The following is a 26,663-nucleotide window of genomic DNA, read 5'->3' on the forward strand; positions in this document are numbered from 1 at the left end:
GCAACAAGATGTGAAGTTATGGAATAAGGGGGTAACAATTCAGGAACTTACAAAGCACTTATGCTGTAGTTATTTTTTAACTACCGGGTACCTATTCTATTATTACAGGGTATGTATGACCTACTGAGCAATAATCTGGAAGTTTGGGAGGAATTTAGAGAGAATTTATACTGTAGTTATTTTTTAACTACTGGGTACCTATTCTATTATTTCAGGGTACAGTATGACCATAAAACTGAGCAAAAATCTGGACCTTTCAGGGAAGATGGAGTGATGATTTCTGCAGCACTTAATAAATCTGATGTAATTTTATTTCAAAATGACCTTATTACCAACACACAGGCAAACTACATTCCTCCTTTATAATTTTGGGGTAGGCCTACTTAAAATAACTACGGGGTACATCTGTGTGTTTACTACATGGATACTGTCGGCCTCTGAAGACTGTCTCAGCTCACCAGGCCATAAATGAGCGTCCAGCAATGAAGTTTGCTGGTGAGATGAACGACAGCTGAGACAGTCTTCAGAGGCCGACAGTATCCATGACAATACACTGTCCCCTGGACCTTTGTTCCGAAGTAAACGCACAAATGTACCCCGTAGTAACTCTTTACTAAAGGATAAAAATTTTAAAGATAAAATTTGGCAAGCTATGGGACAATATTTTCAGAATAATGACAATGCACAGGCTACACCCGTTACATTGTGGGAAGCTACTAAAGCCACAATACGTGGGGAAATAATAGCATATGCCGCTTTGAAAAAGAAAAAGTCACAAATGCTTGTTATTAGTGACACCTGTGGCCGTTAAGGTAGCTGCAGTCAGCATCCTGTTGCTCGTGCTCGCGCATGTGCCCGCACTCCGTAGGCGTGAGCGAGCATCCTGTGTATCGGCCAAAACAGTGACCATATGAACGTGATGGACCGGCATCATGTTGATAGATGAGGAAGCAGTTTCTTTTTTTTTTTTTTAACTTGCATTCAGATGTCAGTCACATTTGCTGATCGCCATGGTGGCACAGAGAAAAAAGTACGACCTGAAGCTGTCAGTTGTCAAATTTGCTGAACAAAACTCAGGAGAAGCAGCAGCAAGATTTCTCCGTTGATCTTTTCTAAGGTAGGCTACCGTTATTTTGATACGGGGCTCTTTCTCTCTCTCTCCCTCCCTCTCTCTCTCTGTGCTTTAGAACATAACCACTGTGAAACAATCAGAAAATAACATTTTATTTCTCTGATTCACCGGCTTTCTCGCTACTACCGCTCCCTCTCTTCATTCACTTTCTAGCTCGCTCGACCATCTCTCTCTCTCTCTCTCTCTCTGGCTATTAATTGAAGTTATATGTAGGTTAAGTATGTTTTCAGTGCTGTGTTTTTGTGAGGAGGAGCTGTGACTATGTGTGAACTTTGTCGGGTGATAACGTTACATTGGCTGTATTTATAACATTATAGGTCGGCGTTAGCTTGCTAGCCAGTTTTCATATGTGAAAACAGCAATAGTTTCACCGTGAGGCTCAGCAATGTCGCTATCTGTTATCTGCAATAACGCTAACTGTTAGTGAACTACACGGAATATGTAACGTTATATGTATTCATCATTTCCTGAATGACTGTAGTTCACCTTGCTGTGTCATTACAGCTTACCATTGTTTATTTCACCGTTACTGTAAATCAGCATTGTAGTTTACTGTACAAACGCCAGATCCATGCAGCTTAGCTAAGTTACAGCTAGCTGGCTAAACTTAGCATAGCTTTGTGTACAGTTAGATAACGTTATTTGGCCGCCACTGCCGCACACGGGAGAAGTTTGCCTTCAGGGCTTTCTGCCAGAAAGCCTTTCTGACAGAAATCCACGGTTATGGTTTAGGTAGGGGTTAGGGTTACCCTAAGGCTTTCTACCAGAAAGCCCTGAAGGCAAACTTGTCCCGTGTGCGCCGCTGCCTTGCATCGCTCTTGGCTAGTAGAAGGCAATCGTTATACACCTTTGCTTTGTAATGTTACATCATTTATTGTTGGCTAAAATCAACACTATTTGTCATAATAGCTACATAAAGTAGTATCATGGATCACGTTAGCTGGTGAAGTGATTTGGCAAGCTAGCCAACTAACATATCCACTCAGAAAGTATTACGTTACGAGCAAGCAAGCTATAGAAGTAGTGAAGCTGAAGAGACTAGCCACGGGAGCGCGCATAACGTCACATCCGTTGGAATCTCCCGGAAAAAACGGCCCAAGTCCTTCACATAGAATGTAGCTTTACACACTGTTACAGGCAACGGAGCAAGTCGGCTGAGGTCTCATTTTTTAAGTTACGTTACAACCCGTTCACACATTGGCAATAAAAAACGATTTATACATGTAAAAAGTTTGTAAAAGTTACATATAGGACCTTTAAGGATGAAAACTCTAAGTACCAAACTGAAAAATCTAAAATAGCAACACGTTTTCTGAAATATTACCAAAATCTCTATAAATGAACAGATAGGAATGATAAGGGACTGAAGTTATTCTTTAGATTTAACCAAAGTGTCAGAGGACCAAAAGACTGTCAAAAATGTATTGCATGGTTAAAAATAATGTATCTACATCCGAATGCAAGAATTAGAGTAAACAGGACACTTTCTGAAGTATTTAAACTAATAGGAGGGACAAGACAACTTTGTCACCACAGATATTTGCGATATGTATGGAGTAGGGTTTGGTGTTATTGCATTGCAAATAAAAGTTCTGGGTCAAAGTTGAGTGATAGAGATTCATGTCTATATGGAATGTGGCTTATTTATTTTCTAAACCCAAGCAGAATGGTGACAGTGAGTTTTTGTGTTTAAAAACCCTATGCTGAAACTATCATGAAGCCTTTTGTAAACATGATAAATAATCTGCTAGTTATTACATAGTAAACATGAAAACGGTCCAATTTGACCAAAACATCACAGAAAAGTTGAAGGCACAGCTGATATTCAGGAAACATTTTATTTAAAGAAATAAAGCTCTGAAGTTAAGTATATAAAAATAGAAGAATCATCATATCACCTTGACATGTTAAGGTGGGAGTATATTCACTGAGAATGTTCACTAGGTTTACAATCTTGTGAACAATTACACAATTATATAATACAATATTACAAGAATAAAACAATGTTCTACTGATATATCACCAGCAATCAGCAGCATCAGCAAATCAGGCTTATTCTGCATATGTTCAAATAAGTCATCTGTCAAAATAGACAAAACAGCCATCCAACTGGTGATATGGTGATATGCCACAGCCAAGCACTATTTGGAGGCCTCCTCATCCTGTGAGGTTTCTCAGTTGGTCAGAGAGAGATGTTTGGGATACAACGATACAATACAATAATACAACAATACAATGTGTGTGTGTGTCTGTCTATGTCCTCTTGCGCCTGAAGAGGCCACAGAGCCAAGAGACCCACTTTTTCTTCTTCTTCTTCTCTGTCAGCTCTGTTGTCGCTGGAGCAACCTGTCGAGTAAAACAAAATGTCAGATCTTATTTGTACCTGGACGGTTGGTCTGTTCTTCTCTGAGGTAAAATGATATGAAAAGCTAAAACTGATGTTTCCTTTTGCATTGTTTCTGAGCATCATGTTCATACCATAGCAGTAGGAAATGGCCTGTGTTTCAGGTTACAGTTTACACCAGTGATTCTCAACCTTTTTCATATTAAGGACCCCTAATTTAGTCCACATTAGAGCCACGGACCCCCACTTGATGAGTCTCTCTGACCCAAATCTGAGAATATTTTTATTGTCAGATATGATTTTGTCCAGAATTCCATGACTATCTGTATTGTAGGTAGAGAGATAACAGAGAAACTATGATCAAAATAGTTATTCTTCTACATTCTCTAATTGTGTTAACTTCTTATAAATTAAATAATGGTGAAGTTTAACAATTCATCAATTTGCTGGGGATCCCCTGGAACCCCCTCAAGGACCCTTGGTGGCCCCCGGACCCCACGTTGAGAACCACTGGTTTACACAGTACCATGGTTAAGGAGTTTTAGCTTTGCAGTAAAACTGCACTGAATGTAGGAAATATTAGGGACATCTTCCTGATATTGAGTTGCAGCCCCACAATCCACATGTCAATTTGTGCTTGCTATAGATTTAATGAGGGAAATCAATAAGGGATAATGGCTTTTACCTGGATTCACCTCATCAGGGTACTTCATGAAAAGAGCAAGTGTGTCCCTAATATTTTGTCCATTCAGTGTATGCCTTAGGTTTAACACTAACCATGTGCTGCAGACTGTGACTTTGAAAACATGTTGCTTTGAATGGCGGCTCACCTTGAGCTCTGTGCTCCAGAACTCCTCCCTGCTCTCCTTGCGCTGCTTCTGCAGACGCAGCTCCAGCAGGGTCTGGCCTCTGTCTGTCTCCCCCTCCTCTCGCTGGACTGGGATGTTGACACTGAACGGGGTTTCATCTCCGCTCTCGGTGCCTGCAGCAAAGCTCACAGAGGGCTTGAGGTGGTCGAGGATCTCTGTGGCTATGAGGCTGCAGGCCAGCAAAGCGATCTGAGGATCCTCCATCAGCCCTTGTCTGCTCAGCCAGACGTTAGGAAGGGCCTGATTCAGAGAGGTTTTGAGGGGCCAGGACAGATCCAGGCTCAGTTTAGATCTGCGAGTGGAGAAAGTGGGTGAGTTTATACACTGAATATATACACTGAATGTACAAAATATTGGGGACATCTTCCTGATATTGAGTTGCGTTATGTCAGTGAAGTGAGTTTGAAGTGAATTCATGTTCCTTTTAAAATGTGATGTTTTTGTTTTAACCCCAAATGAAATCAAAACAAACCTCCTGCTCGGGGTCGGTGAGGCGTTCCAGGTTTCGGAGGAAGACTCTGTTGTGTTGGTACTTGGCCGCATCCTTCTGCAGCAGGGAGTGGATGTGCTGCACCATCTCCTTCTCAAAGGTGCGGTTCTGCAGGTGCTGCGACCGGTACAGAGTCTTATCTCTGCCTTGGAAAAGTTCCACCAGGATGCATTTGATGGTGGACTCCTGCACCACAGCTCTTTCCTGTGTTAGAACATAAGATTTTGGTTGGCTCACCTGAACCCAGTGCAGATGGAGCTTAGGTAGTTAGGGGTTTGTAATCTTTGACCTGGACTAATATAAATTTGCTGGTACTGTTGGCATGTGAGGAGCCAGTAGAAACAAGCCTGTAATTTAAGGGTTCAAGTTTGGGGTCCCAACCTATAGTTTCACAAACACTTTCTTACACATTGTTTTATTTAGCTGAAGTAAACCTACTGTAGTCAGAAGTGGTTGGACAGCAGCAGAGTCACCAGCCCATGGTTGGGGAGGAGAAGACTGGAGAGATCTGAAGCCATACCCAAACCCCTGGTCTCCTCTCCCTCCTGCAGTTCCTTGGACACTGAGCAAAGACCAACCGTCTAGCCCATCAGTGACAGGCGTGGTCTCCACAAACAGTTCTGTCTCTGGGAACTGCTTCATGAAGGCAGCCAGGCTGCAGTCGAGGGCCAGAGGGTTCTCGAGTAGCGGGCTGTTGTCCGTCGGCGTCTTCACCTCCTCGTAGTCGTCACCAACAAAGAAAGTGCCGTCCACCCACACCACATCCCTGTTGGGCAAGCGGGGCTTGGTGACTCTGCTCCGGTATTCCAGGACGTCCCGGTCAGTGATCCTGCGCAGAGCCTTCTGGAAGACCTTGGTGCACCGGATCCAAGTTCCATACTGCTGGAACATTTTCTCCCGCAGAGATTCAGGGAGAAGCTGAGAGAACAGCCTGGTCTCCATCTCATCTCTCTCCCTGGGTGCTAAGAGCAGAAAAGAAGGATCGGTCAAGCAGTGTCATAACACTGGGAGCAGAGAACAAGGAGGGGTGAAGCGGTGTCATAGTGGAGAGTATTTCTAAAGTAAAAAAAATCATGGGACCGGACAGACCTCCATTCCTCCCCGCAACATGAATCTGGTTGTGTCGAGAACACCTATTGCATGAAGTGCAAGGTATTGTGGGATGTATAGCAATAAATGACCATAGCTCCTTCCATTTGATCACCTTGGTTCGAAGCACCTGACAGGTCGGCCGGCCTGCCTGGCTGGTACATAGTCAGGACGGCCTCGATGATTACATGTGGGATTGAGCAGAGGAGAGCAGGGTCTCTCATCGCCAGCAGTTTCTTCACCTACATCAACAGACCAGGCATTTTTGTGAGAGGCAGTCCATGAAGATTTGGACCAATGACAATTTTTAGAATTTTGTCAAGATAGGGCGTTAGGGGTTCAACTCCCATTGGGACAATCCATTCTGAAAATACATGTGCTCACAGTATTGCATGAAAAACATATCCAACAAATGGGATGCGATTGGCAATGATGTCTAGTTGTACCTGAATAGATGAACCAAAGGTCTTCATGAGGTGGCTCTGGAGCAACACGGCAGCTCTCCTGATGTTACACACTGGAGGAGGGAGACTGGTATCCACGGCAACGCCTGGAACTCTCCGCAGGGTCTCCAGAGTCACAGCACTCATCTGGACAAGGAGAGGAGAGGTGATCACAATGGAGAAGAGAAGAGTAGAGAAGAACAGAGTTAGATAGTAGTAGTTGTAGTATGGGTAGTAGTAGTAGTAGTAGCAGTAGCAGCAGCAGTATTAGTAGTAGTAGTAATAATAGTAGTATTAGTGGTACACCTACATGGAGGCAAAAGGCCAGCAGTTGTTGCTGATCCAGCCGTCTGACACCAAAGCCGTTCAGTGGGTGGAGCTTCAGCATCAGCTGGATGAGCAAATCCTCCACTAGCTCACTGCTGACAGTGAGTGTAGCAGGGAGAGGGAGGCAGTCTGCTGCCGACAGACTCTGTCAAATCACAAGCTGGTAAGTGTTTGCATTTACTTCATCAGCTTTTATGTTAGAACTAACTAACTTCAAAATCTTTTCTCTGATTTCTTTTCATAGCTTTCCTCCCTCTTCTCTGTCTTAGATCATCATTCTAAGATCACAGGAATAGTTTGATAGCCATTGTCAGGACACCATGGCTCTGACCTTTGAACTCTCACTATTGGTTGCTTGTTGGTGATGTAGGAATTTAAGCTTATGTTACTGTTGCAAACACTAAGTTTTGAAAATGTCTAAAAATGTAAATGTTACCTACTGTTTTTTTTTTTATATGAACTTTACTGAAATTATTATTATTAACTGCCCATGCCTGACAGTTGTGTTCGACCGGCATTACGGCTCCTCAAGGTGCAAGCTTACCTTTTTTCAGCTCTGTGCATGGCCTCCTTTCATCCCAGGATCCCAGGACAAATATAGCAAGATAAAACACATAGCAAGATAAAACACAACGTATGAATCACAACGCATATATGGTTATATATATAATATATATATGGTTATATGCTCTTCTGACAGCAAACTGTGCAGTTTAGTTTGTTCTTCCATGTTTTGAGGCAAGTAAAATCGAAACAAACTGTTCTCACATTGTTCTCTGTAGTTACAAAGTAAGTTATATATATGCGGTGGTAGTTCTCCCCTTGTTACATGTAGTTACAGGGTAACTACAGGGTGTGCGCGCTGTAATCTAAAGCACAGTTAGTTCTCCCTTTGTTACATTTAGTTACAGGGTAACTACAGGACACACCAGTTGTAATCTTAAGTGTACATTGTACACCTTGTATCATATTAAAAACCAAATCTTACATCCTTAACTTAAAACCTTTATTTAACATACTTCTTATTTCAAAATAAATTATAAACCTTCGAGGAACAAATAGCATTGAATTCTTTATTTCTTTGTTTTTCTTGCATTGCTTCCTCATTTTGTTCTTCTTTTTCATCTTCCTTTCCACTTCTGATGAAGATGACAGGATTGAGGTTGAGACGAGGGGAAAGACGCTCGTGCACCTTGGCCATATGTCGACCCTATAGAGAAAAACTGTTAGTGTCAGTCTCTTGACCGTAATTTATAGTCTGAGATGTCTGGATTTCTGACAGCTGTGAGGTCTCCCACTTGGTGAGAAGCCATAAGAATCAAACTGTTGGCCACACAGGCGCAAAGCCATCATCGCTGGCATTCTAGATGTGAATAAAGACAATATTAATGGACTACGTAAGGCTATACAAGAAATACTGTATAGCTAACTAAAATCAGCGTCTTGTTTCTAGTTTGTCAACAAACCATTACAAATATATGGCACAATAATAATGGAAAAGTTGAGGTTAATTTCCAATTATCTGGTGGGACAAGCTTGCAACAACAGTAGTCATTTAGCAATAAGGCATGAAGTCAGAAGCATGGGCGATTTTCCCTTTTATTTTATTTTACTGACAAAGCCTAAATGCAGCATAGGACATGTTTGATATGTTGCTAATTGGCAGCAAAGTAATCACAAGTTAATAAGTTAATAATAAGTTCCAATGAGGATGTGTTGAAAGCTTAGCCAGTGCAGTAATGACACGACAGTAGCAGATCAGCTTAGTGTAGGTTGCTATGTGAATAAAATCACCTGAACATGTTTCAGCGTCTGTAAGACACAAACCCACATACTGTATACTGTATTACATTGAATGTAATGACATAGTGTTGTAAATTCTATTAGAGCACTCATTAGTGTTATCTTGTAAACACTGCAGGGAAATGCTTTGCTCTTTCAGCTGGGCGCACAGCGTTAGCGAGGACGTGAACGTTCAGTTGCTAAATGATTATCAAACTAACACTCCAACACTCTAACACCTTTCATTTGTTCAGTTAACGCTACATTTGACATGAGCCACAAACCAGACAGCTCTGTGCCAATAAATATATTCTGATTATTACCCACCATATGTTTGCTGTATAGTAGGTTAGCAGGGAACAGATCGGGTATGTTCCTTCATCTCACCAGCGTACGCCTGAAGGGTGGGCGAGCGGAGAGCCTTTTCCATTTCTTTAGGGGTCCCCCCCCCCCCCCCCCGCCTTAACTACACCCCTGACGGATCCTACTTTTTGGTTTCTCTTTGTGTGTATTTATGTATTTATTGTTGGAAAGGGGGGTAAATGTAGATATGTTTCATTCAGAGCTAACACACTATACTGAAGTCAAATACCACCAACCTGGTTGTGTGGCAATAAACAAAAACCTAAGGACAGATTGATGCAAGGTATCAAGTGGAGGGGCACAGGTTAAACACAACCTGAGTAACAAAAGTGTAGCAAGTCAACTGCAGCAAGTCATCAGGAAAGTGAGAGAAAGCACCACAGGTAAGCCGAGGCAGCTTATATCGGGGAGTGGAAGCCGGGTGATTGGTTGGTGATGATGACAGCTGATTGAATAATGATGATGGAGCTGTTGCAGATGGTGGAGCCAATCACAGGAAACCTACTAGTCAGACAGAGAGAGAGCAACAAAGGAGAGGGAAGACAAAACACAGAGTGCCTGCAAAGACATGGCACGTAACAGGCCAATGTAAGTCAGTATGGTGACATGATTTATTGATGGTTCTTTTGAGAAATTGGTCTTTGCTGAGCGTCACAAGCGAATCACTGGTGGTAAAACTAAAGTTACTCTTACCGCCCACTGGTTTACTCCACTGCTGTTAGATGGCTTGGAGGAGGTTTGTGATAGCACAGTCAGTGCTCCATCTGGTCTGCCAGACCAGGCTAAAGCCGAGGAACCCCCGTCAAAATTGGTCTGTAGCTTATTTTATTCATTTGTACCCCCCACCCCCCCCCCCCCATCTGTCACCGAAGTCACTGAGATTTAGCCTAGCGTTAGCTTTTTACTAATATTGATTACATTTATGCTTTAAAACGCGGTGTTGACTTGTCAAGATTATCTTATATAACAACATGTATGAATATCATACATAAGCCTGTGTTAAACAGAGCTTATTGTCAGCATCAGTCCTAAAACAACACGCATTTAAAGGAATAGTTCACCCAAAAATGAAAATTCTGTCATCATCTACTCACCCTCATGCCAAATGAAACACAGGTGAAATTTGTTAGTCCATATAACACACAGGGAGGCTGCCAGCACAACTTGGTAGCAGCCTTCTCCAAAACAACTGAAGTCAATGGGGACCTGTTCTTTAGAGTTCCAAAACAAAAACAGCCAAACAATCACACTGTGAATAGAAAGACCTATACACCATGATTTGTTGCAAATCAATCAGCTGTAGTTAAGATTTGCACTAAATGATGGTGTAAATATACTGTAGGTCTTTTTGGAACTCTGAAGAACTGGTCCCCACTGACTTCAGTTGTTTTGGAGAAGGCTGCTATGGAGTTGTGCTGGCAACCTCCCTGTGTGTTATATGGACAAACTTCACCTGTGTTTCAACTGGCATGAGGGTGAGGAGATGATGACAGAATTTTGGGGAACTGTTCCTTTAAGTGCGGCTGCGGCTCTGCCACGAACCATGGCAGAGCTCACGTCTTCTTGACTCGTGGCTCGCCATACATGCATCCTCCCCTCCCTCTCCCCCTCTCTGCTCTCTCACATCAATAGCTACAGGTGCACAAGTTAGTTTTGCAACACATTTATCGCCAGAAGTGTTGCAAAAGTCAAGGCGCGCAGATTCGACACTTTGTGATGCGAGAGATCACATTTGTGAAGGTGCAATGACCAATTTGAGAGCAATCACCAAGTTGTGCTTGTACTGGCAAACTACTTTAACTCATTTAAAAAATAAATGTGTAAATGTGTTGCATTATAAGTTTGCAGCTGTCATTGTATTTATCTAAGTACCAATTTACACATTTGTGAGTTTTTGTCTGTGACTTCAAATTCAGAACAAAGGTGTGAATATTTTTTGAGTAAAAAATTCAACATGGAAGTTCACATGATATTCTACAAGTTCTCACATCAAGTCTACAAGCTCTGGGGTTTTGCAACATGAATACCTTCATACATATTACAGTGCTTTGTCGAGAGCCCACTCAGATTTTGTTTTTAATTGGCATACAATTGATTTGTTCCAAATGTGTCAATCATTCACAATCAATCAATATTACCTGGATATTTGCGGTAATTGACAATTTAAATCACTAGATGTCAGCAGAGAGCCACTCTCCAGCCAGCAGGATGATAGAACGGTCCATTACATATCTTCACTTATTTAATGGGACAGACACTGGTGTGTTTCCTGTGCATAAATACCATACTGTACCTGTACTGGTCCTACTGGTACAGTACCACTACTACAAAACCATACTGGTCATCATCACTGACACAAATATTAAAAAAAAGATATTAATGAGGCTTTTTTTCCATTTCTATAAGAGGCTGTATCAGTCAGAAGATATGTCAGTTGATGAAGACTATGTCTCTTTTTTTGATACTTTGAAGCTACCTAAAATATCTGGGGAATCGAGTGAGAGATTGGACGCACCAATTACAGAGGCAGAGGTGAGAAGGGCCATTAACTCACTTAGTGGTGGAAAATCACCGGGTCTGGATGGACTGCCTGTAGAATATTATAAAGCATTGATAGATATACTTTCGCCTATTTTGACAGAGGTTTTTTCTGAAGCAGTACAAACTAACAGCCTGCCTGTATCATTTAAAGAAGCACTAATAAGCTTAATACCTAAGAAAGCTAAAGACAGCACTGATCCTGCTAACTATAGACCCTTGAGTCTTTGTAATGTAGACTCTAAAGTGTTATCTAAGATACTGGCAAGTAGATTAGAAAAAATAATCCCAACCATCATTCATAATGACCAAGTGGGCTTTGTTAAAAGCAGGAATTCCATCAACAGTGTCAGGAGATTATTGCATCTTATGTGGATAAATAAATCTGCATCCTGCCCTGTCACAGCCTTATCGCTGGACGCGGAAAAGGTTTTTTGACAGGGTAGAATGGAAGTATCTTAGATATGTGGTGCATAGGTTTGGTTTTGGTCCTGGTTTCATAAAGATTGATTGATTGATTTAATTTATACTGATATAAAAGCTGCCGTTCAAACAATTGGGTTGATTTCTCCCCTTTTTCCTTTGACTAGGTCACCCAAACAAGGTGATCCCCTTTCTCCCTTATTCTTTTTGATTGCGCTGGAGCCTTTGGCCATTTCAGTGAGAACCAACAAAAGGATTCAGGGTGTTGAATATGGGGGGATATAACATAAATTATTGATGTATGCTGATGACATTTTAATGTTAATCCAAAACCCTTTAGTATCAATCCCACCATTATTACAGACTGTTAAGACATTTTCTGTGATTTCTGGGTATAAGGTTAATTGGCACAAATCAGAGGCTATGGCCATTTCTGAAGTATGTTACCCAGCTATGGTCATTCAAATGGGTCAAGGCAAATATGAAATACCTTGGGATTTTATTAACGTCTGAGCTAGACAAGATAATGGATATGAATATGCTGCCAGTTGTGCAGAAAATAAAAATATTGATAAGTGGAAGATGTTAAAATTGAGCTTATGGGGAAAGATTAATACTATTAAAATGATGGTGGTTCCTAAGTTTAATTATATTTCAATGATGCTCCCAGTTAATATATCACAAACGTACTTTAAACAATATAATTAACTTATTAAAGAATTTTTATGGGAAGGGAAGAGACCTCGTATTAGTATGCAGAAAATACACTCACCGGCCACTTCATTAGGTACACCTTGCTAGTACCGGGTTGGACCCCCATTTGCCTTCAGAACTGCCTTAATTTTTTGTGGCATAGATTCAACAAGGTGCTGGAAACATTCCTCAGAGATTTTGGTCCATATTGACATGATAGCATCACGCAGTTGCTGCGGATTTGTCGGCTGCACATCCATGATGCAAATCTCCCATTCCACCACATCCCAAAGGTGCAAAAAATACTAGAAAACCTGAACAGCGAGACTACAATAAACACTACCTTTCTGGAGGTTATGATGTCCTATTTTTCTTGAGACTGTGTTGGAAACATTTAGAATCAACTACATAGTAATTATTGAGGCTGTAGTTTGTGGTAATGTAGTATTGTATTGCAGTATATTGTAAGGTGTAGGTACTAGTCATGATGCAATATCCTAAAAAAAATATTGGAGATAATTTGATTGCATTAAACATTTGCATTTTTTTTTTTTCAACTTTGTGTCATTTTATTTCAACACATTATAACATATACAATGACATTTAACCCAATATACAACATACAACATAAATACACACAGGGAGATATCCATACACTGTTCGTTTACATGTTAAAATAACAACAAACAGAAAAATGGGAGGGAGAACACTTTTAATCTTTTCTTTTTTTTATACTTGGAGGTTGTGACTTTAGCCAGGAAACTGTGATAATTTTCTTTGCTATCAATAATAATGTCCTTAGTAGATATACAGTGTTTTTATCACCCTGATTCTCTGGAAATATACCTAATATAAAATATGTGAGATCTAGAGGCAGATAAATGTCAAAAATCGATTTGATCTCCTTCTGTATATTTTGCCAATATTCTACTATTTTAGGGCAATCCCAAAATAAATGAGTATGGTTCCCCACTAAGCCACAACCTCTCCAACACAATGCAGATATTTTATTATACTTAGATGTCGTTGAAGGAGTTATAAAAAAAAATCTAATTTTAACCATCCAATTGTAATGTTCATTTCTAATTCCCATTTCTCCTTAGTATCTATGTTATTATCTGGTGATTCATGTCGCAGTGCTCTGTATACTGTATATTTGATATAATACCCTTTCTAATATGTCCATCCATCATGGAAACAAACATTTTTTCTAACATGGATGGTGTATTTCGTATATTCTCCCATTCCTTATGTTTCTGTAGATAGTGTCTTAATTGTAAAAACCTGAAAAAGTCATGGGAGGGAAGGTTAAATTCATGAGAAATTTTTTCAAAGGATTTCAAGACTTGTCCATCAAACAGTTGTCCTATATATATTAGTCCTTTATCTTTCCATGATTTGAATCCATTGTCTAACATGGATGGTATAAAATCCATATTTCCTGCTATTTTTGTCGCTTTGGATGTGGAATTAGAGAGTCTTCAGTTTTTCTGTACTGTAGTCCATATTCTTAGAGTTGTGGGATCCATTCGTTTCTTATTTTGAGTTTTTTCCAGGCTTTTTTGAGTCAAGAATGGGAGTGATTCCAAAGGTAGCCTACTTCTGGGCATGAGTGTTGTTCCAGTCCAACCCAAATTGTATCCGTGTCTTTTGTTATCCAGGCAATTAAAGCTCTAAGTTGGGATGCCCAATAATAGTTTTTCAAATTGGGTAAGTTTAATCCTCCTTTTTCTTTTGGGCAAAGTAGCATTAAACATTTCTATTCCCTGCTATTAGGCCAGCAGATCTCAGACATTCCCAGTGGTATAACATGTTGGCTGCCAGACTGCCCCCCCCACCCACCCACCCACCCACCCAGCGACAGACCACTTGGCACACAGCTATCACTGAAAACTCTGCAGCATCACATCAGAAGTACAGGTTTGTGGTCTGGCAGATGATATGTTGAATACATCAGTTATTGTTTGCAGATTTTTTTACAGGAATGACTCATTGCAGCTTAGACATGAAAAGTTAGTTAATTTTTTCTAATTTTTTTTTTCACTTCCACGGTCTCCTTTGTCCCTCCACAGCCTAGCCTGACCTCCCCACCCAGCAAGAGACCATCCAGGAGACCCGTCTTGACCGAACAGAGGAGGGAGAGGATGAGGAGGACCCTGGGTCAGCTGAGCCGGCCGCCTGAGAAAACTTTCAGTATGTTTACCGACACACATTTTTATTGCACACACAAAACTTTGTAAATATAAAAAATTCATAAATATATAAAGCCTTCCATTAGAAAGGATAACTTACATATTAAAGGCTAAACAGCGTATATTTGATAATATATGGATGCCCTTCATTAATTATGGTAAGGACTTAGATTTAACAGATGATCAAGTGAATGACTCATTTTTGTGGCCAATGCAGTTTCTGAGCTTTTTCTTTTTTCTATTATTTTTCTTCTAAATACTTATATTTTGTATCTATTGCAATTAATATACTCCATTTTGTTTAGATTACCATTTGTTAAAACAGGAGGAGCATTCTTGTTGTTGTTGTTTTTTTGTTTTTTTTTGTTTTGTGTTAATGCAGCAATTTTATGTTGTATTTTATATTATATGAATGTAAAAGGCTGTATGGCGATGTTGAAAATTTAAATAAAAATATTGTGGATTTTTTTTTTTAATAAATATACAAATGTACAAAGTATAAACTATAGTATAAAATAATCTATAAATCAAAATTGCACATTTTGCTACTTGCCAGTGTCAGGACACACTAGTATGCGATGTACATTCTTTTGTAATGGAACAACAGATGATTTCTGTGTTTCTGTTACTCCACAGAAGATTACATCAATGAACTGATGGACCTCATCTTTGATCACGTCTTCCAGGACCCTGCACCTCATGTGAGCCAGGTTTTGAAGAACCCCATCCCAGAAGTGAAGTATTACGTAATTTCAATCAGGAAGACTACTTATCATTCACTCATGCTTTCTCTTTACCCAATCAGAGTTGGTGAACACTTTCCCTCTTTTCCAGAGAACCAATCGGAGGTAGCCGTCACTCCCCTCTCTTTTTCAAAGAGCCAATCGTCTAAGTGACGGGAGTATATACACGTCATCTTCTATGCTATTGTCCTTCTCTCAGATCTATGCCGTATGCTGCTGTCATTCCAGTCGCTGTGCTTACCTTCGTCCCTCCACCACCCCATCCCCACCAATGTCCAGGCTCCAGAGGAACTCCCTGTGGACGACATCCTAATTCCTAAGTCTTATCCTGGATGTACTCCTAGCTTCACAAATGGGAGGAGTTCCTCCATGGAGCTTACGCCAAAGTTTACATCTTGTTTTATGTCATGAATAAACTTTTCATTCGAGCATTCATCCTAGTCTCTCCTGATTGAAGACCCGTGCGCTCAGTCTGACAGGCCAGCCAAGGAGGACGTCATTGCAGCCACTTGTCTCAGTTCAATCAAGAGGCAGTCTGAACCCGATGTAGCTGGCAGCATCAGGGAGGTCACAGCGTATGCACAACACCGCACACACTGGTATCACTACTCTGACCCTGTGACCTAGAAAGCCCCAGTACTAGCTGACAAAGGATCTGTAGGGTACATACCTTTAACCACTGAGAAGAGGGTACACATACTGTGAATACATTTCATTTGAATACTTAGTCTCTTCTTCCTTTGTTTTGGTTATCTGGCATGAGGTCAGGTTGTAGTTGGGTGTGTTCCAAGAATACATAACAGATAACTAAAATCAAATTATAAATCATTTTTGTGATTGATACTGCACTACTTTACTACACTGCAATAATGCTACAGCCCCTTTGTACACTCACAGATTTAGATTTTTGCACCCCATTATGATCCTGCATAAGCAGTATGTTATGTTTTTATATGTGCCTTTTGTATGCCTTTTCTATAATTAAATAATTATTATTCTGTATGAACAGTCAGTGTTGTGGTTACTTATTGGTTTCGCATTTAGTTTACATTGGTGTGTAAATGAAAAATATATATAACTTGCATGGTGCTTTATTACATTTCAATTACTGAAACGGTAGACAGTGTGTGGGATTATATTACTTTTTCAGTAACTTTTGTCACTAAAAGACTTTTAGGTGTGCTAAAGTTGTTTTTCTACACAGATGTGTAATAAAGTATAACAACACAGTTATTTTACTCAAATTTATTGTCATGTACAGTATTATCAAAAGTCACATGTTGGCCATATCATTATTTGGCAAATCAATTCATGCACAGAATGCATAAAAGAAACGTACTGCTCTATACCTCTAAGCTGTAAGGGCCCGTAGTCTGCTTTATAAATTCATTGCAGGCTCCAGACCAGGATGATCCACCATGCATGTAGGTGGATCCTGAAGCGGATTCATTCTTCAGGTAATCTAAGGAATGAGAAAGGGTAACTGTTACTGAATTTTGCAAGCTTTATAAGAACATTACTCTGACAATTAAGTTTATCTATATTATATGTTTATTATTTAGCACAGACAATTTAGAGTAGATGTGAGTACTGTACAAATTAATGTAACTTAGGACATAAACAATAAAGGTGTCAAGGGGGACTGACCAGCAGGCCTCCATGAGATGCAATGTTTGAATATTTCAGCTATAGTTACACGTTAGATCTCAAACTGTTGAGCTGTAGCTGAATAACATAACATAAATTACGACAGTCATATGTCCAAGACGGTAGATAGCATGGGACATAACCATATGGTTTGCCGGTGTCGTGACAGTATTTCTATTCCCTGAAGATCATTTTTGTCTTTTGCGTCTTCACATCAATTTGATGTAATTGTACATAATAACTACATAATGTCTGGTGTGGATTTGTTTCCTGTCGCTAGCCAGTACAACGGCAATTGTAAGACACTTAATGGAACAACATTACAGCAGCTATCAAAGTAGCCAGTTAGTAGTAGAAGTAATAGTAGTAGTAGTAAGCCAGTACGCCAGTCCGCTATGGCTAGCCAGAATTCAACAGAATTTTAAAAACCACTGGGAAATGTTTTAAACTGCTAAAAAGAGCATAATATGGGACCTTTAACATTGAAGCCCTGTATTCTGACATTTCATTTTTTTCTATCTCCGTTCAATATATCAGCCAATATGCGAGCGCTGGTTACGTCAGCACCGCCAGGTTGAAGCGGGCAATCCGGCGTACGCCCGTTTTAATATAAAGTGCCGATATTATTTATTTATTTGAAAATGAAACCAAACAGTACTTACAACTATTTTTAACTCAAAATATAAGAAAGCTGCAAAAACCATCTATTTATGTTCTTTGTTTAATATTTTCACTTAGAAGATTCCCCCTGGCTCTGATGTTGTCTTGTCTCTATTAATGACTTCTTTGTTTGTATGTGATTTCTATTGTCAATAAAGATGTTTAAAAAAAGTGCTGACTCCGCCTACCCAGGCCAGTTTCGGCGTACGCCCGGTGGAATTACAAGCGGACCCATAACTAGGATTTAGTCCTACTTTTAAGGGGAAATTATCACTCACCGCTAGGAAGCTTTGTGGATACGATAACTGCCGAAGACTTTACTAAATCACTCAGCTGGGGCTGCTTGCTAAGAATTGGTAGGCTACGTTAAGAGCTCTCTGAGTGTTCCCAGAATTAAAGGGAGTAAAGGAAGCGTTGCTTCTACTCGGACATTTTAATAGACGAACCGGGAAGTTAATTGGGTGCGCCGCTGTTTTTCTTCCCCATTCGTTCCGAAGGTGGCGAGCGAACATGGTGTTTGTTCCTTAAGAAAAACAACAAGAAGTCGAACATGACATTCGCTGTGAGTGTAGGGTCTCTGTTGCAGACGGACCTGGTAGAGGACGCTGTGTACCGGGATGACGGGCTGTGTGTTGTCGGTATTTTCGGTAAAAGCGCCACGCAGCCCGGTCCGCCGAAGGAATCTCTGATCAACACCCTGGCGGACAAACACATCTTTCCGTTGTTCGGCGACCCGGAGGACGGCGGCGCTGCGGACTGCAGCAGCCAAATCCAGGCTTTCTACAGCCAGGAGAACCGGGTGCTGTACCTGGTGCTCTCATCCGTCTGCGACAACCGGCAACTGCTGCGGGCCTGCGAGTCTCTGAGCGCCGGTGGCGGACACTCCGACGCCCACGAGTTCTGGAAAGGCCTGGATAGACAGCACTGCCTCCATCTGCTCTACCTGTTCTCGGTGTGCCATGTCCTCCTCCTGGTCCACCCCAACCAGACCTTCGATGTCACCTACGACCGGCTGTTTAGAGCCCTGGACGCTCTGCGGCAGAAGGCCCTGCCTCTGATCCGAGCTGCCATCAAAGACTGTCCGGTGTCCAAGGAGTGGAAGGTGAACTGCCGGCCCTGCCCCCCGCGTCTGCTGTTCGTCTTCCAGATGAACGGCGCTCTGAAGGTCTCTGCAAACGGCTCGGAGTCCGGAGGAAACCCCGACAAGCCCAAGAAGCACTCACCCAGGAGGAGGCTGCAGCACGCCCTGGAGGACCAAATCTATCGCATCTTCCGCAAGAGTCGGGTCCTGACCAACCAAAGCAGCAACTGCTTGTTCACTGTGCCTGCCAACCAAGCGTTTGTTTACGTGATCCCGGGGCCAGACGAGGATCCGGTGGGTGCCTTGCTCGGCCATCTTCGAGCTAACTGCACCCTGCGTGACCAAGACGCCAACGCGTCCATATCAGGACCGAGGCGTTATCAGCAGATGCGGCGTTCGGCTCGGCAGTCCTACTTAAGCGGGGACTTCAGCGGGGTGTCGATGGGCGGGCAGCTGGTCGACTGCAGCTTGAAGGAGTTTCTCTGGCAGCATGTGGAGTTGGTGCTGACGAAGAAAGGCTTCGATGACAGCGTCGGCCGCAACCCGCAGCCGTCGCACTTTGAACTGCCGACCTACTCCAAGTGGGTGCAGGTGGCCTCCAGACTCCACCAGGTAATAATAAGCAACACCGAAGAAGAAATGGCCGAGCTAGCCGTTAAAGTGCAAAGCCAGCTGAAGGTGCTGGAGGGCTTCCTCGACGCGGACGCGAAGTTCTCGGAGAACAGGTGCCAGAAAGCTCTGCCGCTGGCTCACAGCGCGTACCAGTCCAACCTGCCCCATAACTACACGACCACCGTGCACAAAAACCAGCTGGCCCAGGCGCTGCGGGTGTACAGCCAGCACGCCCGCGGTGTGGCCTTCCAGCGCTATGCCCTGCAGCTCCACGAGGACTGCTACAAGTTCTGGAGCAACGGCCACCAGCTGTGTGAGGAGCGAAGCCTGACTGACCAACACTGTGTCCACAAGTTCCACCTGCTGCCCCAGCCAGGTGAACACGTCCCACCACTTCCCTTGCCTCTCCCTTACTGCCTCTGGCCTCGTGTTGAGAGGAACTTGGTTGGTGTTTATATGTTGTGTAATAACAGTGGGGTCCGGGGACCACCAGGGGTCCTTGAGGAGGTTCCAGGGGGGTCCCCAGCGAATTGATGAATTGTTAAACGTAACCATTATTTAATTGACGAGAAGTTAACACAATTAGAGAATGTAGAAGAATGACTGTTTTGATCATAGTTTCACTTTTATCTCTCTACCTACAATACAGACAGTCATAGAATTCTGGACAAAATCATATCTAATAATAAAAAATATTCTCAGATTTGGGTCCGAAAGACAAAATCTCATCAAATGGGAGTCTGTGGCCCTAATGTGGACTAAATGACGGGTCCTTGATGTGAAAAAGGTTGAGAATCACTGGTGTAATACATAAATGGGTCACTTTACAGGAACATAGCAGAATGTGTTTTCCATCTTGACTCCTTTGCATTAGATGGTTTTCAGTCCAACTGGAGTGGAAACCAGACTGAAAAACAACATTAACAAACCAGGAAGGAAGAACAGTTTTAGGTCATTGGAAGCACTTAGTTATGGAAAGTCATGTAGATTTACATCAGGGCCATGGTGGGAACCCTGATAGTAGCACTAATGAGTCTATTACTAAAATCTATGCTTTGGAGATGTTAAAGTTGGTAGCTGAAAAGAAATATTCCAACTTGATAAAGGTCTCCAATCTCTTATGATATGACATGGGAACAGAGTTTCTTGCACAAAATTTGGAAAAAGCTTCCATTGATTCTAAATCAGTTTTCAAGTTTCATAATTCCAAAAGCAAAAGTAGAAAAAAATAACTGAATACAAGCATCAAGTAGGCCATGGTATAGTACAAATTGAAACCTGAATATAAGTTGTTGTGTACAATATGTAGTAATAGTGACCAAATGGGCATTGACTTTTTATTGGAATATAGCTTTAAAATACAAACAATGTCAACAAAAATATTTATATATACTGTGTATATATATAAAACTTGCATTGTTAAAAATACAATGGAAGTCTATGAAGGGTACAGCTGAAGATGCTACAATTCACTCTAGCAAATCTTCTGCCCTTCACTTCAATTAAAAAAATAAAACTTAAACTAAGTAAAACTAATAAAACAAAAACTTAAACATCCTAAGAAATGTAAAGAGTCTCAAAAAGTTGAATACTTGCACATACTTTATATCCTAACGCATTTCATTGTTCGAATTGAGTCTCTAGCTGGAAAGTATGTAGATGTCATTAGAGTTCAAAATTTCAAAAATATTTATAATAAATAAATGGGGGGAATGGCATGTGTGATATCTTTCAGCTAGCCTAACAATAATACATATAGTAACATAGGCACATTTACTCTGGCTTTAATTTCTATAGGTGAGAAGTCAGAGATGGATCGCAACCCACCCATCCTCAACCACAACAGCAGGGGGCGCTCCACTAGCTCCTGTAACTGTGGAAGGAAGCAGGCTCCTCGTGAGGATCCATTTGACATCCAGGCTGCCAACTATGACTTCTACCAGGTCAGTATTTACACTACACACTCCTTATGAGGACCAGAGCAGCTTCCCTCTGAGCCTACAGACTGAAAATAGACATAGTCAAATATCACATCCACTATTCTCAAAACGGTAATCCACAACATCCTTATTATTAAAATTCTGTTGCCTTGGTGGAGGGCGGCCTTCTCCTTCTTACAGCCGAAGAGCTTGTTGTCCAGGGGCCGTATTCACAAAGCTTCCCAGTAAGAGTTGGTCCTAGCAGTGAAATTGTAAGAAAATTCTTAGGATGATGACGTTTTCGAATAATTTCCCCTTAAAAATAAGATTGAATCCTAGCGAAGATAAAAGCTGTTCTCAAAGCATCTTAGCCCTTAAGAGAACTCCTAAGGTGGAAAACTGTTAAGAGTAGAGAGGAGGACTTTTAGGAAGAGTTTCTTAAAGGAATAGTTCACTCAAAAATGAAAATTCTGTCATCATCTACTCGCCCTCATGCCAAATGAAACACAAGTGAAAACTAACAATATCGTGCAGGATGAAGTTTGTGCTTGATCCCATTACGATGCACTCACATCTCCCACTCAAAGTAACCCTATTACACCGTTAATTAATTTCAGTACTAAGCAATCATTGCTGTGGTGTTTTTTTATTTTGCCTCCATCTGAAGTGCTGATTGTTGTGGTGTTTTTGCACTGGACTTCCCAGGGATCACCTGTTAATTTAATAGTTTGGCCAGTGCTGCAACTTTCCTTGGATTTTCTATTGGTGAAGTTTGAGTTTCTGTAGGTGGCGTTCTGTTTTTTGTCTCTTCAGCCATGGTGTCTATCACTGTTCATGCTAACTACTAGGGCTGGGCGATATGGACCAAAAATCATATCTCTGTATTTTTAGGCTGAATGGCGATACACGATATATATCTCGGTATTTTCTACGAAGTGGGCTAAATGTTCAGTTGTAAGTAGGGCTGGGCGATATGGACAAAATCAAATATCACAATATTTTTGACCAAATACCTCGATATCAATATTGTGACAATATTATATGGATGACTATTGGTGCTTTCACAAAATATTTACACAATGAGATTTTTGATAAATAATCATCAGTAATGTGGATATAATGACTGAGTGGGTAAAGGCAAATAATAGAACAGCTAGAACAGTCTGGTAAGTTCAGAAAATGACATCACTTTACTGTAATGCAGCCTTTAAAACCAGGAAAAGACACTTATGCCATATCACGATATTATGATATCCAAAATCTAAGACGATATCTAGTCTCATATCACGATATCGATATAATATTGATATATTGCCCAGCCCTACTAACTACCCCGTTCTTCTATTTATTCCAAACAAACTGGAAACGTAAAGCGTCACTTCCTTCCCAAAGGATTTTTCCCGGGACCATTAAAATATATATATATACACTCACCGAGCATTTTATTAGGAACACCTGTACGCCTGCTTATTCATGCAATTATCCATTCAGCCAATTCAGTTCATGTTCACATCAAACATCAGAATGGGGAGAACATGTGATCTCAGTGACTTTGACCGCGGCATGGTTGTTGGTGCCAGACTGGTTTGAGTATTTCTGAAACTGCTGATCTCCTGGGATTCTCCTGGGACACAGCAGTCTCTAGAGTTCACACAGAATGGTGCGAAAAACAAAAAACCTCCAGTGAGCGGCAGTTCTGCAGATGGAAAGGCCTTGTTGATGAGAGAGGTCAGATGTTTTTTGTGTGTAAACCAGTTCTTGTTAGACATTGTCTCTGTCTTGCTCTTCCTTTGTAGACGCTGGAGGAGAAGTGCTGTGGGAAGCTGGAGAGGATTGAGTTCCCGGTGTTCCAGCCCAGCACTCCTGACCCGGCTCCGGCCTGCAACCAAGCCCCGCGACCCCCTTCCGAGGTCTCGGGGCCCGGGGAGGCAGAGAGGCTGAAGGAGGCCAGCACTGCCCAGAGCCATACCCCTGGAGACAACACCAGCCTCAGCCTGGCCCTCAGCCTGGGCCAGTCCACAGACAGCCTGGGGCCCTACGGGGACGGGGACGGGACTGAAGCCCAGGTCCAGCACAAGAGGCCCAGCCTGGTGGACCGCCAGCCCTCCACTGTGGAGTACCTCCCTGGCATGCTGCACTCAGGCTGCCCCAAGGGCCTGCTGCCCAAGTTCTCCAGCTGGTCCCTGGTCAAATTGGGACCAGCCAAGTCCTACAACTGCCACACAGGTCTGGAACATCCGGGCTTCCTCCCCGGCTCCTCCTTCCTCCTGCCTTGGGACTTGGTGATTCGTTCTCGGTCCGAGGAGGAGGCGGGACTGCCGGAGCCGCTGGACGGAGGCGCCTCCTCGTGGCCGGCTCCCAACAAAGCCCTGGTGGGGAAGCGAGGGAGCACCGGAGGGCTGGGAAGGAGTCGCAGGAGGGACGACGTGGCTCGGGTCTTTGTGGGGTTCGAGTACGAAGACAGCAGGGGCCGACGCTTCCTCAGCTCGGGGCCGGATAAGATTGTAAAGGTGCTGGGGCCCGGGGGTGCTAAGGAGCCTGCTACTAGGGTGCTGAACACTGACATGCCACTGTACATACCCTCCCCTGCCCAGGGCCGTGGCCTGAAGCCTCACTTCGCCCAGTTGGCTCGCCTTTTCATTGTGGTGCCTGATGCCCCTCTGGAGATCACCATAAACCCCCAGGTAAACTGGTCTGAAGCTCACTGTGACTCAACTTTGCATCCATACCAACCGTGACTGCTTTGTCCAATACCCTGTAAAAGTGAAGATAGTTCCTAGCATTTCTAGCAGCCCGTGTCACTGTGGTAGTGTTTATTATTTTGTCTCCATCTTTGGTGCTAAGCGCTCACCGCTGTGGTGTTTTTGCACTGCACTTCCTAGAGATCATTTGTCAGTCAAACAGTGTGGCCAGTACCAGGGTTTCCGTTACAAAAAAATTGGTGCCGGTCCACGTGTCCTGGAAGATTTCAACGTCCTGGACAAATGGGAGAAATTCTGGTCAAATATTATCTGTGTTTATTGAGCTTAAAAACAATTGATTGGCAGGCTATATAAAGAATGACATCATCAAGGCATGTAGATTTATAATATTTTTTATTGAAAAGTAGGCTACTTTTGCTTATACATTATATTCCAAATAAAATAAGTCCCGTCAATAGACTCACATGCATAACGCTATCTCTCTCAAAAAATGGAAAAATAGGATCCTCTACTATGAAAATTTGCACTTTACTTCGTTCCTGACACGTATTTTGTTCCCAAATAGCCATATGCTGTCACCATTACGCAATGCCAAATGTGCAACGTGCATGTCCCGTTTACCATCATCACACATTGCCCATTGCTAAATACGCAATTTACAACCAAGAAAAACAACACAGTAAATATGTAAAAAGCACAGCCCAGCAAAAAGTCATGAAAATAAACTGCAAAGGCATCTTACCTTCACCCGACACACACACACATCACCCTTGATTGGTTAATACATTACGCTACATTCAAAACAATTTAGTAAATCCTCCCCAGTTAAATCAACTCACGTAGTGCAATATTTATTATTACTTTACTGAAAGAGACTCAAAGCTACTCAAAGACTGGGAGTAGAACTCAACCTGTTGCTGTAACTCAGTCTCAGTAAAACAAGGAGCACAATGTTCCAATAATTGTGCTTAGAGGGAATTATTTTCACCGGACATTATGACCGGAGAGATTTAAATATGTCGGACTTCAACAGTTTTTCCCGGTAAAAAAAAACGGTAATTACCGGATAACGGAAACCCAGGCCAGTACTGTGACATCCTTTCACTTGGAATTTCTGTTGATGTAAGTGGCATAAACATAAAGCACTATCAGGACTTTCTCCCAGGAAAGACCTACCCAACGCTGGGGGTTTAGAACAGCAAATGTGAATGTTTTTACGAAGCGGCTATAGGTTGAATCACTATTGGGTTTTTTGTGTTATAAATCAGATAGAGCGCAGTCTATTTCATCCTATTTATTTATTTATATCCTATTTCAGGTACAGCCTGGCCCTCCTCCCTGCCCAGTTTTCCACCCGGAGCAGACGGAGCTGGTGCTGCCCCCAGATGGCCTTTGGGTGCTGCGGTTCCCCTACTCCTACGTGACAGAGCGGGGCCCCTGTTATCCCCCCAAAGAGAACCAGCCCTTGACCAACTACAAGGTGTTGCGAGGCATTGTGAGGGCCACCACTGCCACCCCTCCACCACAGTGAACCTGTACTATGGAGAGACACACTCACCTTCCTGGATCCAGGCTCATGTTTACTTTCTAATCAGGTTGACTGTGATGGGAAACTGACTGGAAGAGCTGATCATGAACTGCATCCTTTTGAAAGAAAAGTTTGCCCTTTCCTGTAAATTAAAGCTCTAGGCAATTTTGCATGTTAGCCACCCCAAAGGGAGGCAAGAGGCAACTGTTTGAATTGGGAGGACAATACCCAGAAATCCTGTAAGGTGACAGTAATGTAGGGATGCTGCATGCCAAAGGATGCCAAAGACACGAGAGAGGCAAAAGATCTAATGCTGGTGAGTCCAGCTTTCTCTGGACGGAGTGCTCGCTCGTTGCTGTTTAGGAGACACTTTGGATTTCACCATTAAGGGACTGTACTGACTTTTGGGGAGTTCGGTCCATTGGTCACCTTACCCAATATGTAATGAGAGTAGGGCTGAACAATTAATCCAAATTTTATCAAAATCGCAATATGGCCTACTGCAATTTTCGAATCGCAGGAGGCGCAATATTTGTTAAAGGTGAAATGTGTCAAAATACCATTTAAAAGTAAATATTGTGGTGCTGCAGAGATGTCCTGGCCTACACATCATATTCTACAGTCTTAAGAAAACGTCTTTGTTTGGTACAGATCGCCGCAAAAATCACACCATAATCATTTTAATGCGTTTTTCAATGAAAATGAGAATAATGATGTAAAAATTATCATTCCCTCTAATATCGCGAATCATATCGCAATTCAGTCAAAATAATCGCAATTAGATCTTTTTTCAAAGTCGTTCAGCCCTAGATGAGAGGATTGGCACCAAAATCATCTCAGTGTCTCCGGTAAATATTTCTGTCCAGTGCATATGCTAACGCTTTAGTATACCGAATGTTAAGTATTCACAGTATTCATTATCCTGAAAATGAGAACTGATGTGCAGCTCATTAGTTAATTTAAATGACGCATCTAAACCTGCCGGGCCTGTTTAGGGGATTTGTGTTTTTCTTGGGAATTGCTTTGAATTGCAGATCCCTCTTCTCACTAGACTAGAGTGTAACTTGGTTTGTTTACACAGAAAGT

The 26,663-nt window shown here is 42.1% G+C and overlaps 1 protein-coding gene across 1 annotated transcript; it reads left to right on the top strand.

Moving 5' to 3' along the window:
• The first annotated feature begins 18,240 nt into the window (after positions 1-18,240).
• On the top strand, positions 18,241-26,581 carry smg8 (SMG8 nonsense mediated mRNA decay factor). Its single transcript, XM_071547112.1, has 4 exons — positions 18,241-19,804; positions 21,226-21,371; positions 23,144-24,031; positions 25,368-26,581. Exons 1-4 carry the CDS (start codon positions 18,286-18,288, stop codon positions 25,578-25,580), a joined length of 2,766 nt encoding a protein of 921 aa, XP_071403213.1. The 5' UTR covers positions 18,241-18,285; the 3' UTR covers positions 25,581-26,581.
• The last annotated feature ends 82 nt before the right edge of the window (positions 26,582-26,663 follow it).

Source organism: Centroberyx affinis, unplaced genomic scaffold (assembly GCF_046629955.1).
Source record: "Centroberyx affinis isolate AG114_WGS23_722 - 3 ecotype Tasmania unplaced genomic scaffold, CSIRO-AGI_Caff_v1 ptg005676l_1, whole genome shotgun sequence".
Classification (NCBI taxonomy): Eukaryota; Metazoa; Chordata; class Actinopteri; order Beryciformes; family Berycidae; genus Centroberyx; species Centroberyx affinis.

What these genes read in the sequence shown, in the direction of transcription:
- smg8 (XM_071547112.1), top strand. Translation starts at nt 18,286, where the DNA reads ATGACATTCGCTGTGAGTGTAGGGTCTCTGTTGCAGACGGACCTGGTA. An exon ending in CCACCTGCTGCCCCAGCCAG is followed by an intron (nt 19,805 to 21,225) that starts GTGAACACGTCC and finishes TAATTTCTATAG; the next exon opens with GTGAGAAGTCAGAGATGGAT. An exon ending in AGATCACCATAAACCCCCAG is followed by an intron (nt 24,032 to 25,367) that starts GTAAACTGGTCT and finishes ATCCTATTTCAG; the next exon opens with GTACAGCCTGGCCCTCCTCC.